Source organism: Myotis myotis, unplaced genomic scaffold (genome assembly GCF_014108235.1).
Source record: "Myotis myotis isolate mMyoMyo1 unplaced genomic scaffold, mMyoMyo1.p scaffold_m19_p_10, whole genome shotgun sequence".
Classification (NCBI taxonomy): domain Eukaryota; kingdom Metazoa; phylum Chordata; class Mammalia; order Chiroptera; family Vespertilionidae; genus Myotis; species Myotis myotis.
In genome coordinates, this window is record NW_023416314.1 from 63312595 (window position 1) to 63328130 (window position 15536).

A 15536-nucleotide genomic window follows, 5' to 3' on the forward strand; every position below is an offset into this window, starting at 1 on the left:
TAGTTTTCTGAGTAGAGGTCTTTTACCTCTTTAGTTAAGTTTATTCCTAGGTAGCTTAATTTTTTTGGTGCGATGGTAAACGGGATTGTTTTTATAATCTCTCTTTCTGAAAGTTCACTATTGGTGTATAGAAATGCCTCAGATTTCTTGGGGTTAATTTTGTATCCTGCTACATTGCCAAATTCATGTATTAAGTCTAGTAGCTTTTTGATGGAGTCTCTAGGGTTTTGTATGTATAATATCATGTCGTCTGCAAATAAGGACAGTTTTACTTCCTCTTTTCCAATTTGGATGCCTTTTATTTCTTCTTCTTGCCAAATTGCAATGGCTAACACTTCCAGTACTATGTTGAACAGGAGTGGTGAGAGGGGGCATCCCTGTCTTGTTCCTGTTCTTAGGGGAAATGGTGTTAGTTTTTGTCCATTGAGTATGATGTTGGCTGTGGGCCTGTCATATATGGCTTTCATTATGTTGAGGTATGATCCTTCTACTCCCACCTTGCTGAGAGCTTTTATCAAAAATGGGTGTTGAATTTTGTCAAATGCTTTTTCTGCATCAATTGATATGACCATGTGGTTTTTTTCTTTCAATTTGTTTATGTGATGTATCACGTTTATTGATTTGCAGATATTGTACCATCCTTGCATCCCTGAGATAAATCCTACTTGGTCATGGTGTATGATCTTTCTGATGTACTGCTGGATCCGATTTGCTAAGATTTTGTTGAGGATTTTGGCATCTATGTTCATGAGGGATATTGGCCTGTAATTCTCTTTCATTGTGTTGTCTTTACCTGGTTTTGGTATTAGGGTGATGCTGGCTTCATAGAATGAGCTTGGAAGTGTTCCTTCCTCTTGAATTTTTTGTAGTAGTCTGAGGAGGATAGGTTTTAGTTCTTCCCTGAATGTTTGGTAAAACTCCCCTGTGAAGCCGTCTGGTTCTGGGCTTTTGTTTGATGGAAGCTTTTTGATGACTGCTTCAATTTCTTCCATAGTTATTGGCCTGTTGAGATTTTTAGATTCTTCCTGATTGAGTTTTGGAATGTTGTATTTTTCTAGGAATTTGTCCATTTCCTCCAGGTTGTCTAGTTTGTTGGAGTAGAGCTGTCCATAGTATTTTTTAACAATCATTTGTATTTCTGTGGGGTCTGTTGTTATTTCGCCTCTACCGTTTCTGATTTTGTTTATTTGGGTCCTCTCTCTTTGCTTCTTGGTGAGTTTGGTAGAGGTTTGTCAATCTTGTTTATCCTTTCAAAGAACCAGCTCTTGGTTTCATTGATTTTCTGTATTGTTTTTTTGGTCTCTATGTCATTTATTTCTGCTCTAATCTTTATTATCTCCTTCTGCTCACTCTGGGGTTTTCTTGTTGCTCTCTTTCTAATTCTTTGAGTTGTAGAGTTAGATGATTTACTACCATTTTTTCTTGTTTTTTGAGATAGGCCTGTAGAGCTATAAACTTCCCTCTCAGGACTGCTTTCATTGTGTCCCATAGGTTTTGGATTGTTGTGTTTTCATTGTCATTAGTTTCCAGGATGTTTCGAATTTCTTCTTTGATTTCATTGGTAACCCAATCAATATTTAATAGCATGCTATTCAGCTTCCAGGTGTTTGAGTATTTTGGGTTGTTTTTATTGTAGTTTATTTCTAATAATATGCTATCGTGGTCTGCGAAGACGCTTTTTATGATTTCAATCTTCTTGAATTTGGGGATACTTTGCTTGTGACCCAATATATGGTCTATTTTTGAACATGTCTTATGAGCATTTGAGTAGAATGTATATTCCGTGGCTTTGGGGTGAAGTGTTCTGAAGATGTCTATTAAGTCCATCTGATCCTGTGAGTCATTTAGGATTGCTGTATCTTTGCTGATTGTTTGTCTAGAGGGCTTATCCAGTGTTGTCAGTGGTGTATTAAAGTCCCCTACTATTATTGTATTGTTGTCGATCTCTCCTTTGAGATCTTCCAGGAGTTTTTTTTATGAATTTGGGCGCTCCTGCATTGGGTGCATATATGTTTACCAGGGATATATCTTCTTGTTGTATTGATCCCTTTAGTATTATGAAGTGGCCTTCCTTATCTCTTGTTACGGCCTTCACTTTGAGGTCTATTTTGTCCGATATAAGTATTGCTACCCCAGCTTTCTTTTCCTTTCCATTTGCCTGAAAGATATTTTTCCATCCTTTCACTTTCAGTCTGTGTGAGTCCCTTCTAATAAGGTGGGTTTCTTGTAGACAGCAGATGTATGGGTCATGTTTTTTTATCCATTCAGCCACTCAATGTCTTTTGTTTGGAGCATTTAGTCTGTTTACGTTTAAAGTTATTATTGAAAGGTACTTGTTTGTAGCCATTTCTGTTTTTGTGTGGCTGTTTTCTTTCTGAGCTTTTTATTTCTTATTTTTATACCAGTCCCTTTAGCATTCCTTGCATTGCTGGCTTGGTGGTGATAAACTCCCTTAGCCTTTTTTTGTCTGTGAAGCTTCTTATTTCCCCTTCAAGTTTGAATGATAGCCTTGCTGGATAGAGTATTCTTGGATTCAGTGCTTTGTTTTGCATCACTTTGTAAATTTCAGTCCATTCTTTTCTGGCCTGATGTGTTTCTGTTGAGAAATCATTTGACAATCTAATGGGAGATCCCTTGTATGTAACTTTCCGTCTCTCTCTTGCAGCCTGTAAGATTCTCTCTTTGTCCTGAACATTTGCCATGGTAATTATGATGTGTCTTGGTGTGGGTCTTTTCGGGTTCACCTTGTTTGGGACTCTCTGGGCTTGTGTGACTTTTTTCTTCCCCACCTCAGGGAAGTATTCTGATATTATTTCTTCAAATAGGTTTTCTAATCCTTGTTCATCCTTCTGTTGTTCTGGTACCCCTATTATTCGTATGTTGTTTCATTTCATGTTGTCCCAAAGCTCCCTTAGGCTCTCCTCCTGTCTTTTAATTTTTTTCTCCAATTGCAGTACATTTTGGGTGTGTTTTGCTTCCTTGTCTTCTAATTCACTAATTCAGTCCTCCGCTTCTCCTAGTCTACTGTTGATACTTTCAATGGAGTTTTTCATTGCAGCTATATCACTCTTCATTTCTTCTTGGGTCTTACTTAAGTTGTTGATTTTTTCATCTGTTTCTTCTAGCTTCTTCCATATGTTATCAATTTTTTCATCTGTTTCTTCTTGCTTCTTGCGGAGGTTGTCGATTTTTTCCTCCATCCGGTTTATGCACTCTAGGACCCTTATTCTGAATTCTTTTTCTGTCATGTTGCATGCCTCTGTATTACTTAGCTGCTTTTCTGGAGCGTCCTCCTTCTCTTTCCTTTGGGGGTTTCTTTGTCTACCCATGTTTGATCTCACTGACATATCTAGACGTTGAGTCGTTCAGTGGTTGCTCCCTTGGTGGCAGTGACTCCTTGGTCTGTGGTTGCTCTTCGGGCGGTTGCAGTAGCAACTGCTCTTCAGTTGGCAGCAGCTCCTCTGGTGGGTGCTGTTCACAGCTGTGGTGGCTCTTCTGGCTGGTGGGGCAGGGTTTCACATACAGCTGCTGTTCCTCAGCAGAGGGTGTGGTGCTCAGGAGGTTGCTGTTGCTTGGATCTGCTTTCCAGGGGAGTTCTGCTCTTCCCGGCTGCAAACCGTCTCACCAGCTGAGCAATTTCGCCAATTCTGGGTGGATGTTACTAGTTTCAGCTGCTCACTCCATTTGCTCCGGGACACGACCTGGGACGCGTCTGCCTATACCGCCGCCATCTTCCGTCTCCAAAACTGACATTTAAAACTAGGTCTGACTTAAAAGTCCTGACCATGAGGTGAAAGCTTTTCACCCTTAAATAGATCTCAAACCTCACACATTTGAACTTCACTGAGCCACCACCAAATATTTTTTCATCAGAACCTCACTCCACTGTAAATAAATATTTAAAAAACATAAATATTTTTCATCAGAACTTCAATTCCCCATCCCCTGCCTTTATATATGCACCTATAGGCTGATCTCCTTCCATCTCACAGCAGAAATGAAAGTCAGATAGCTTATTTCTTTGAATATGCCAAGTACTTTTATGCCAATAGAAGCATAGGACAATGGAATTTGGAGTTGGAGATCTTTCTTCAAATCCTGGTTCTAATTCCCCTTTGTGGTCTCAGAAAAGTTAACCATGTTGAGTTTCAGTTTTCATGACTGTGACATAGGTCATTCATACCTCTCAGGGGGCTGTCATGACAATTAAATGAGATGGCAGAAGAGCTCTAATACTGAGCAGGTAGTCTGTCAATGGATACAATATAAGGCAGCTGTCCTTAAAGTGTGGTCTGGGGAACTTCTGAAGTCCTTGAGGCACTTTTAGATGGGTTGGGGGAGGGGCCGGTCTGTGAACTCAAAACAATTTTCGTAATAATACTAAGACCTATTTATCCCTTTCCATGAGTTTGCAGTGGTATTCTCCACAGCCCACAGAAGATGAGATGTCACAATAGGTTGAATTCAAAACAAGAGAATCTGCTTGTCTCCCATTAAGATGGAAAGAAATGGTGATTCCTAACATTTGCATTGGAGTCACCTGGAGATCTTTGAAAAATATTGGTGCCCAGCTCTCATAATATTCTGATTTCACTGGTATGTGGTAGTATGTGGTGCATTGGGTTTATAAAAGTTCTTCAGGTGATGTGAATAGACAGTAAAATTACATGGGGATTTGTTTTTCAATGGGCATAAAGTGTTTTTTTTTTATGAGGATGAGTATGTTTTAGGAATCTTCTGTACAACAGGGTACTTACAGTTAATAATACAGTATTGTGCGCTGTAAAATATTCTGAGGATAGATTTCATGTTATGTTCGTACCAAAAACAAAAGCAAAATAAAAACTTAAAAGAATACAAGGAAATTTTTGGAGGAGATGGATGTGTTTAGTATCTTGGTTATGGTGATGATATTGGGAGTATGCATACATTAAATGTAAAACATTTTGTATACAAACTATGACTCAATAAAGCTTTTAAAAATGAGAAAAGAATGTTAAGTAACCTATAAAAAGGGATTTGCAAAACTTCCTGTCAGTGCCATTCTCCACACTATTTTTTTCTATTTTTAAAAATATAGTTATGTTAATAAAAGGTTTGTTTGTAGCATTATGTAATGAGTCTTCAATAGTTCTTTAAAGTATAAGAGGGGTTCTGAGACCAAAAATTTCAAAGATGTTGGTATATGTATTAAGACCTTGGGCCCTGGAGACACACTGTCTGTTGATAGCATGGCTTTGCCCTTGCAACTGACCTTGGGTACATAACTTACCTTCTCTGTGCATCAGCTTCCTTGTTCATAAAATGAGTTTCATAATAAAATTCGCCTCTTAGAATTTTTTGTGAGATTAAATGAGTCATATACATAAAACACTTTATACAGTGCTTGGAACATTGTACTGGCTTTTACCAATTATTTCCCCCTCATTATTGTTACTATTGTAGTTGTTATAAGTTGATAATATTGATCCTGCATGATCCATGTAAAATTTGTGGGCCAAGACATTCTTCCCACTAACTCATCTGTCTACAGGACAATGGTGTAGGAGCCTCTTGGAGACAGAGCCTCCTGGAGAAATCAGTAGGACCTGGTCACTGCACACCCTGGACTTTGATTCCTTTATCTGTTTGTTGCAGCGGCAACACCACACTGCTTCAGTGAATGCATGACTGACACCAAAGTGACCATGTGATCCTGGGAGAGGAGGAGATGACATTGCAAAGAGGCAGGATGTGTTTTATCAGCCAAAATTTTCCCCAGCCCCATTCCCCTGAGTCCCTCTCCTTGGCTTCAAAGAGTTGCCAGCTTTAACATCCTATTTTCCTGTTGGCTGTTCCTCACAAATATAATTCATCTTGCCATGATATTATCTCACTTCTTTATTTGCACAGTGATTTTCAACACCATTCCTCACAATCACAGCAGTCAAAGGATCTGCTAAAAATTGAGTAAGACATAGCAATGAGTAGTTCAATAGTGCTGAAGGCTGTCAGCATAATCAAAAGTCCCTGTAACAGAAGAAAAAAATAAAAGAATCATGGTATTAGCACAATAATGGTTTTTCAGATGATAATGAGGTAACAATGCCCAGATAAGAAAGTTCCCCCACATATCAAATGTAGCTAATGCTTACAAAGCAAATTAGTAGAGGCTCATTGCAATATACAGATATTTTAGCACAGTACTACATAGCACAGCACAGTGTGGTACCCTACAGCAGAGCACAAAATTGCACAGGCCTTCATTTCTTTCTTCTTCAATTGCACTTAGACTGGAATCAGATTCCAAATGGGCAACATTGGCAAATTTTCTTGAGGTGTAAGTAGCGTTATTGCTCTTTGGCATTCCATTGACAGATTTCAGATTAGGCTTTCACCTAAAAAAATTGATCTAGGTGGTCTAGGTGATTTAGCAGCTCTTCAGGGCTTTTAAATTGTTTTAAAAAGTGTTTGTTTGTTTGTTTCTTTAATGTAGCATTTTTCTTTGTTTCCAGACTAGGATCAATTGACACATCCCATTTTACTATTACCAAAATTAATCTATTCTCTTCTCCCCTGTTTTCTGTGGTCCTGCTACATTCTGTTCCTTCGAATCTTCCATATGAAATATTATGGATCCCCTACTATCAGGATCCCCTTTTCCTTAGATGATTAGTTTTCAAATTTCTCAGCAATTTTTTTATTGGCTATTAGCTATTTTCTCTCTCCATGCAGATTCATATCTTTTACGTGCCTTTACACTAAGTTCAGAAAAGCAGAAATAAATGCCTGTTTTCAATCTATCATGTTTTATCAGAAACCTAGTCTGAATAGTAAAACCAAAACCATAAAAACGCTCCACTCATGATTCTAATGTACATCCAGGGCTATAACTACTACAATATTGCTATACCTGCTTTTTCTTCTAATATATCACTTTTTTATATATTATTCTCATTGATGTACATGTTTTATCTCCTGTGCTCATCTGTGAATTGCTCAAGTTAGGGGTAATAATACATTTATTGTTCTATTCTACAATGCCTGGTTGAATGCCTATTAGGTACTATGATTTCTGTACATGTTTGTGAGTTAAAAATACATTTGTGTGCAACATTATTTGGATGGTGCTGATTAGGTTCTAATAAATCTTTATGGTATATGTATTAAGACCTTGGGCCCTGGGGTCACACTGTCTGTTGATAGCATGGCTCTGCCCTTGCAACTGACCTTGGGTACATAACTTACCTTCTCTGTGCATCAGCTTCCTTGTTCATAAAATGAGTTTCATAATAAAATTCGCCTCTTAGAATTTTTTGTGAGATTAAATGAGTCATATACATAAAACACTTCATACAGTGCCTGGAACATTGCACTGGCTTTTACCAATATTTTCCCTCATTATTGTTACTATTGTAGTTGTTATAAGTTGATAATATTGATCCTGCATGATCCATGTAAAATTTGTGGGCCAAGACATTCTTCCCACTAACTCATCTGTCTACTGGACAATGGGGTAGGAGCCTCTTGGAAACTCCTCACCCTAAAAATGCAGCATACTTACAATGAATAGGGTGTTAACAGCCTTACACTCACTAACTTCTCCAGAATAGCCACAAAGGTAGTTTTGATCTAGAATGAAACCAAATACAAGGAGAATGATTCCAACTGTTGCTGCCAGAACACTAAAACAATTGATTGTTTGGCTCATCCTCATCTGAAAGAGAGTAAAAACATAACACAATGACCAGGTCCTATCTGAGTCTATAGACAAAACAATGGGTGAGGAGATAAAACAATGGGCAGCAGGATTTTGGTCTCAGCACTACAATGCCATGAAGCAGCCATATCATCTTATGAATGTCCCTTCACCTAACTGGGCTTTAGGTCCTCATCTACAGAATAAGGGGAACCAGTGAACTTTTCATAACCCTTACATCCCCCATAATCAGTGCCTAATTTAAATCCTATTTAATTAAAGGGAGGGGTACACACTGGACAATATAAGTTCTTAGGGATAGCCACATTGCATTTTGATGCTCTAATCAAAGTCATGACCTATTTATGACTATGTTTAATATATATTATATTAATACATATATGCACCTATATCTTTAATATGTATTAGTATATACTATATATTATATATGTTATATAACATATTATATATATATATATATATATACACATACATACATATATATACTTGCAACTTTTTTTCTTACCAAAACTGCAAATCTATAGGTGGCATTCTTTGCTGAAAATAATTTATTGGCTTGTTAATGTCTCATAGCTTTGATTCTTTGAGAAAAGTAAAAATATGCTGCTTATAGTTTATCTGTAAGTTAAAGTTTGCCATTCATTAACACTTATTATTTATTTTCTGATTCTGCATATCAGGTTAAATTATGTCATTTACAAAGAGTCAAATGACTGCCTGTCAAAGTGTCTGGCGCTCAGCAGGCACCAGAAATACTTATGTTGGCCCACAGGCCAAAGGGTCTTGAGTTCGATTCTGGTCAAGGGCGCATATTTCAGTTGCAGGCTGGGGAGCATGCGGGAGGCAACCAATCAATGTGAGAGGGTTCTCTATATCTGTCTCTCCCCCTCCCTTCCACTCTCTCTAAAATTACTCTCTCTAAAAATCAATGGAAAAATATCCTTGGGTGAGTATTAGCAATAATAATAATTTTTTTTAAAAAGAATGAATGAGGTACTTTAATAATGCCATTCTGCCAACTGGCTGAGGAACTTGGACAAGTCATTTAATCTATGCCTCAGCGTCTATATGTAAAATTAGAATTAAACTGGATGACCTAGGAAACTTGCTTTTGGCCTTAATGTTTTATGATTCTATGGGGGAAAAAAGAAGCAAATAGCATTGATTGGTATCAGTAATTGACAGTTTTTGGAGTTATAGTGGCTTAATGATTTTCCAAATTCATTTTCAGGACTCAAAGGAATTATTTCAAAGTTATAGATACTTTTTAATAAAGGGGAAATATAACTCACCAAAGTTTGTGTGCCTTTTTTTTCCAATGCAACTAGGCAGGCTCCAGAATAAATGAACTGTTAGAAAGAATACATATCTTAGTGATGGACATAAAGAGTTCTCAGAGGATAGACTTCTACATGTCCCTTTCACAGAACCTCCTTGTACTTCACACAGTCCTCAGGGGAGTGAGAAAGGTGAGATGCCTTGTATGGGTTGTCCATAAATGAATAGTGGACAAAATACTGGACTGGAAGTTTGCTTTAGCTGTAACTATTTATTTGAACATGAGAATGTTTTAAAACTTTACTGGGATTTCATTTTTCTCATCCATCTTCTTTTTATAGCTATTGCAGACATCGTAACATACTGGTGTCAATTCAGTTTACAACCAATAAGATCAGATTCCATCATTCCTGTAGGAAACATCCTTCCTACCTATGTGCAGTCGGATGTGTTCTCTTGGATGGAAACATAAGCAGAGTTGCAGCTAATATTCTGGGAGTTACATAAAATACCAAAGTTTTCATTGTGATGAGTCATAGTGGTGAGATCATTGTCTAAAAGAAATTTCAAATCTGAACACAGTTCATCCATTTTTAAATTTCTAGTTCATTGTGTGGTATTTCTTCAGCCTCATCCCTTCCCGTCTTATTCTCTGCACTGAACTCTTACAGTTCTCAGAATAAAAGGTGTTCCTCCATACTTTAAGCTTTTTCTTATGTTTTTCATGTTTCTTCCTTGACATACAGCAAGACATCCTACCTCTTACACCCAACCATCCCCCACTCCCTTCCTCCATATGTGTCTTCATCTGATTAAAGTTCTTTAAAACTTGGTCAAGCTGGAAATACCTCTGGGAAACCTCCCCTCCATTTTGTAAGTGCCTTTCCTATAGAGAAACTTGTGTTTCCTCTGTCACCATTCATCACACTACAGGGTAATTTTTTCCATGTATTATTATTTTTGTTTGGTTGTTTTTGTTTTCCCCCAGTTTTATTATGAAATAATTGGAATACATCACTGTATAAGTTTAAGGGGTACAGCATAATGATCTAACATTTATCATAAAATGATCACCATCATAACTTCAGTTAGCATCCATCTTCTCATTTAGATACAAAACAAAAAGGAAAAAGAAAGAAAATATATATTTTTCCTGTGATGAGGACTTTTAGGAGGTACCCTCTTTAAAATCTCATATATATTATACAACAGTGTTAACTATAGTCATCATGTACTTTTTAATCTTATAATTGGAAGTTGATGCCTTTTGACACCACCCTTGCCTTTGGTAATGTCAAGTCTGATCTCTTTTGTTTTAATTAAAAATTTAGGGATGATGTTGGTAAATAAAATTATATAGGTTTCAGCTCAGCTGACGTGGATCAGTGGTTGAGCATTGACCTATGAAGTAGGAGGTCACAGTTCAATTCCTAGTCAAGGCACATGCCTGGGTTGCGGACTCAATCCCTGGCGTGGGGCATGCAGGAAGCAGGCAATCAATGATTCTCTTTTCATCATTCATGTGTTTGTGACTCTCCCCTCTCCCTTCCTCTCTGAAGTAAATAAAAAATATATATTTTTTAATTATATAGGTTTCAGTTCTATGACATCATCTGTAAGTTGTTTTGTGTGCCCACCACCCAAATTTAAATATTCTTCCATCATTGTATATTTGACCCTGTTTAATCCTTTCTACCCTCACCCCTTTTTGATTCCACATATAAATGAGATCATACAGTATTTCTATTTATCTAGCTTATTTTGCTTAGCATAATGCTCTTAAATTTCATTTATGTTGTCACAATTAGCAGGATATCCTCATTTTTATGACAGAATATTCCAGTGTGTGTGTGTGCAAACTTCTTTATCCGTTTGTCTGTAGAACACAACTTTTTTCCATGTCTTGGCTGTTGTAAATATGCTGCTATGAATTTGGGGGTATAGATATCTCTTTGACATAGTGTTTTTATTTCCTTTGGATATATTCCCAGAAGTGAAATTGCTGGATCACATAATAATTCTTGTTTTAATTTTTTGGAGGAATAGCCACACTGCTTTTCATAATCAGGGCCCATGTATTCTTAACCTTTGAATCCTGATTGCCTTCTTCGGTGTATCTGGTTCAGATGGTAACTCATTTGAATGAATGAATGGACAGATAACCTCAAGACCCAAAGAAATATTCCCGAAGGAACTTCAAGACACAATGATGGAATATCAGTAACTGATGAATTAATGGGGAAATAATTTCAACAAGGCTTATTTTCATTTTGACATTTCAAGGCCTATCATACAACTGTATATAGCTCATTTTTGAAACTAAGAATTCTCTAATATCCCTGTTGACATGGCTTCACATTGAACTTGATTGACTATACTCACCAAAATGGAGCTCCAGAATGGATATCCTGTAATAAATATAAAGGGGAACCTTGGGTACGGTTCTTCAAACATGAAAAAGAAAATTACCCCAAAAGAAAAGTTCATCAGTCCAAGCAGGATCTGGATAGTCTGTAAAGAGAGGAAAAGGACACAGTAAGGAAAAAGCAAAATGGTGGGTTCCCCTTAGAAAATTTAGATCTCCTTTTGATAAAAGGATTTGGCAATTATACTCTTTTGTAAATAAGGGAAGGGTAGTAGAAGCCACTTTATTATGTACCCAGGTATTTTTGGATCCCTCTACCTGGTATTTGGTAATAAGAAAAATGATTTAAATCAATGCTCCTGAAGATGTAATCCATGAATTGGCAGCCATAGGATCACCTGCAAATTATCATGCTCAATCCTATACTTACTGAATAAAATCCCCTGGCTAAAATTCAAAATAGAGCTACCGTATGGTCCAGCAATCCCACTTCTGGGTATATATATATCCTAAGGAAACGTAATCACTATCGCAAAGAAATATTTGTGCTATCCTGTTTATCACAGCATTATTCACAATGGGTAAGACATGGAAACAATCTAGGTAGATAAAGAAAATGAAATATTATCTATATATATTAAAGGTTAAATGACCGTCTGACCATCTGACCAATAGCTATGATGCGCAATGAGCACCAGGGGGCAGATGCTCAATGCAGAAGCTGCTGAGCTGCGGTGACTTGGTGATGCACCCAGAACCAGAGAGGAAGGAGCCTGAATTCTGGATGTGTCACCTGAGAACTGCCTTCTCTCAATCCAGGACCCCTTTGGGGATGTTGAAGAGCTAGTTTCAGCCTGATCCCCGCAGGTCAGGCCGAAGGACCCCACCTGCCAGAGGGATCCCACTCACTCCACAGATGGCCTTCGAGCCACAGCGTTGCCCCAGGTGCAGCCCACTGGGAAGGGACCATCGGAGGTTGGCTCCAGGGTGTGTCTGGCCCGTCTCACCCAGTTCCGCCCAACCGGCCACCTTCAAATTAATTTCCTTTCAATGTGCATGAATCTATGCACTGGGCACTAGTTCAGTATAAAAAAAGAAAATTCTGCCATTTGCAATAACATGACGGACCTTGAGGAAATTATGCTAAGTGGAGTAAGAGAAAGACAAGTATTTTGTATGTGGAATCTAAAGACATTGAACTCACAGAATCAGAGAGTAGAATAGTGGTTGTTAGAGGCTCAGAGGTTGGGAGAATATGGAGATGTTGGTCAAAGGTTACAAACTTCCAGTTAAGTTCCAGGGCCTAAGGTACAACATGGTGACTACAATTAACAACATTGTATTGTATACTTGAAAGTTGCTATGAGATTTGAGTTTTAATGTTCTCACCATACAACAACAAAAATGGCAATTATGTGAAAGATGTGATAACTAACCTTATTGTGGTAAACATTTTGCAATATACATGCATATCAAATCATCAGATTATACACCTTAAACTTTCCAAAGTTATATGTCAATTACCTCTCAACAAAGCTGGGGGGGGAAACCACCAAGTTTGTGGCATATAAATGCTAAAGTTTGAAAAGTACTGAATTCTAAATCACCATGCAGGCCTGGCCTAAAATAGAAATGGACTGTCAGAAACACTCCTGTCAATGACCCATCCTTTGAGCCTATGGAGGTATTGTCATGTCCCAGGGTTCACAGCACTCCCCATTTTTTCTATTTTTTTACTCTATGCCACACTTGTGATGCACTACCACACCAAGCAGTGGTTTGATGAATGCTGGGAAAGATTGATGAGAATGACATGAAGAATGGAAGGTATACAATATAAGAGTCTGTGTCCTCTGCCCTCTTTTATTCCCGTCCACCTTCTTCATCTGAGGAATCGCATTTACTCCCATTGCAACTATTACCTTAATGTAGTTGAGTTGTAAACAATATCATTTTCCTTAACTCCAGACTCACATTTTTAGCTCTTGTCAGACATCCCCACTTGAATATCCCATGGGTAATACCACCTCATATTCAATATATCCAGTCAAGTTCACTCTCTAAGAAGATGGAGCCTTTCTCTACAGCTCTCCTCTATACTTTGTGAGCTCTCACGAAAATTGCCTTTACCAGTTCCTTCAGGGCAATCTCAGCTTCTTCTAGCAGGCACTTCAAAACTCTTCAAGCCTCTGCCCATTACCCATCTCCAAAGCTGCTTTCACATTTTAAAATATTTGTTATATCAGCAGCCCACTTTTTGGTACCAATTTCTGTCTTAGTCAACTTGGGCTGCTATAACAAAGTATCATAGATCCGGTGACTTTAAACAACAGAAACTTATTTCTCACAGTTCTGAAGACTGAAAGTCTGAGATCAGGGTATCAGAACGATCCAATTCTGGCTTATAGACTACAGACTTCTCTGTTGTATCCTCACAAAGAAACCTAGCACTCTGACCCCTACTTATTAATGAAATAATTACCCCCCAAAGTCCCTGCCTCTAGCTACCATCACGTTGGGATTATGGTTTCAAATAGGAATTTGGGGGAACACCTATATTAAATTCCTAACACACCTTCATTAGCATTTACATTGGGGCAAATCTTACTTACCCCAAAGATTTTTATTTTTGTAGTACATAATTTGAAAAAAGGCATGGTAGATTCATAGCTTGTGGTTATATTTTTCATTGACTGAAATTCTGAACCAGTGACTCCTGGAGGAAATACCATAAACACAGGACGGTGTGCAGTGTTTGAATCCATGATGGTATAGTTGATATTTTGAAGTGTAAAATTATTTAGTTGGTACTTCAATCTAGACCATGCTCTTATTGTGTCCCAAGGCTGTCTGGAGCACTGGCATTGTTGGGCTTTGTCTTGGAATTCTAGAACCATAAAGTCACAAAGTCATGGAATCTTAGGTCAAGATCTCAATAAGGTGAGTGAGTGAAAGACCCAAGACTGGGGGGATCAGAGGGCCTGACTGGTAGTCCTGGTTCACGTTGGGATTATGGTTCAGTCAGAAACTCCCTGTGACCTTGGGAAGGTCATATCCCCCTCTCTTGGTTTCAGCCTCTTTATATGTACATTGATCAGGTTGGACTAGAAATCTATAAAGACATTTCAATTTCCAAATAAGAGTATTTTGAACATTTATTTTAAGGCAGGTAAAGGGAAAAACCCCTCTTGCCATAAAATTAATTAGCCACTGCTTAAAGTAGACAATTATTATTACCATTTAAATCACAGTGGTCAGGTGTTTTGCTCTTGCTTTATGTCCACATTATTTCCAAAGCTCATTTTGGTTGGCTCTTTATCAGCTAAATGTCTTATGTATCTTTATGAGCTTAGCTATAAAAACATTGGAAATGTCACACTGAGTTATTCCAGAAGTTGTTTTACCTCATTTCTCCATTTCAACATGGCTGTGGAACTTCACAGTCTTCTGCTAATCAATCTACTAGGCCCATTAGTACATAGATAATGTGTATTTGTGCACTACTTTTTCTTTCCATAGCCTTATATTTCTTCTTATTTCCTAATCTGACAAAACCTACTCTCTTTATAGGATTAGGCCTCTCCTTCTCACTTCTTCTGCTCTGATTCTCCTGCTAGATAATTCCAAGGAAGGTTCTCTGTGCTCTTCCTCTTATTAGTCTCCTATTGCCACTGAAGCTCAATTTTATTTGTTTTTAAGAATCTAATCTTCATCTCTACTGCAAAATCTCCCCAAATGGGGAGATCCATATTCACACTCTAGAGAATTCTACAGAAGCAGTCAATTAGTGTGACCAGATATCCCCTACTTAAGGGTTTCCAAGTCCTTTCATTTTCTCTTGACTTTTAATTCATAAATGATAATAGCTCCAGATCTTATCCATGAATAATGATAAAACCCAGTTTCTCTCCCAGATACATCTTAGAAGGAGCAAGTAGAAATGAGGAAAGCAATTTGGGCTCCTATATTTCCTGCTGATCTTAGGCTTTTGATTTTCTGCTTCTGTTGAGTCCTTAGTTTTCACTGTATGTCTGGGTTTCTATGTATGGGTCTCCTTCAGGGCTCACAACTTCTAAGTTGTCTAGCCATTTATGTGGCAATTGAGCTAGGAATTTGAATTCCTGAGCTTAGCATTTTCTCTCACCACCTAGTCCAGTGACCAATAGGAGTGATCTGTCAATCTCATTAACTAGT

At 37.8% G+C, this 15536-nt stretch overlaps 1 protein-coding gene across 1 annotated transcript; it reads right to left on the bottom strand.

Annotated features, from left to right (window-relative positions):
• Positions 1 to 5898: 5898 nt before the first annotated feature.
• Positions 5899 to 14107, bottom strand: LOC118664063 (membrane-spanning 4-domains subfamily A member 5-like). The gene is made up of 5 exons (XM_036323957.1): positions 13955 to 14107; positions 11360 to 11488; positions 8992 to 9048; positions 7544 to 7696; positions 5899 to 6009 (listed from the first exon to the last, which is right to left on the bottom strand). The coding sequence occupies exons 1-5, from the start codon at positions 14105 to 14107 to the stop codon at positions 5899 to 5901; spliced, it is 603 nt and encodes a 200-aa protein (XP_036179850.1).
• Between the last annotated feature and the right edge of the window lie 1429 nt (positions 14108 to 15536).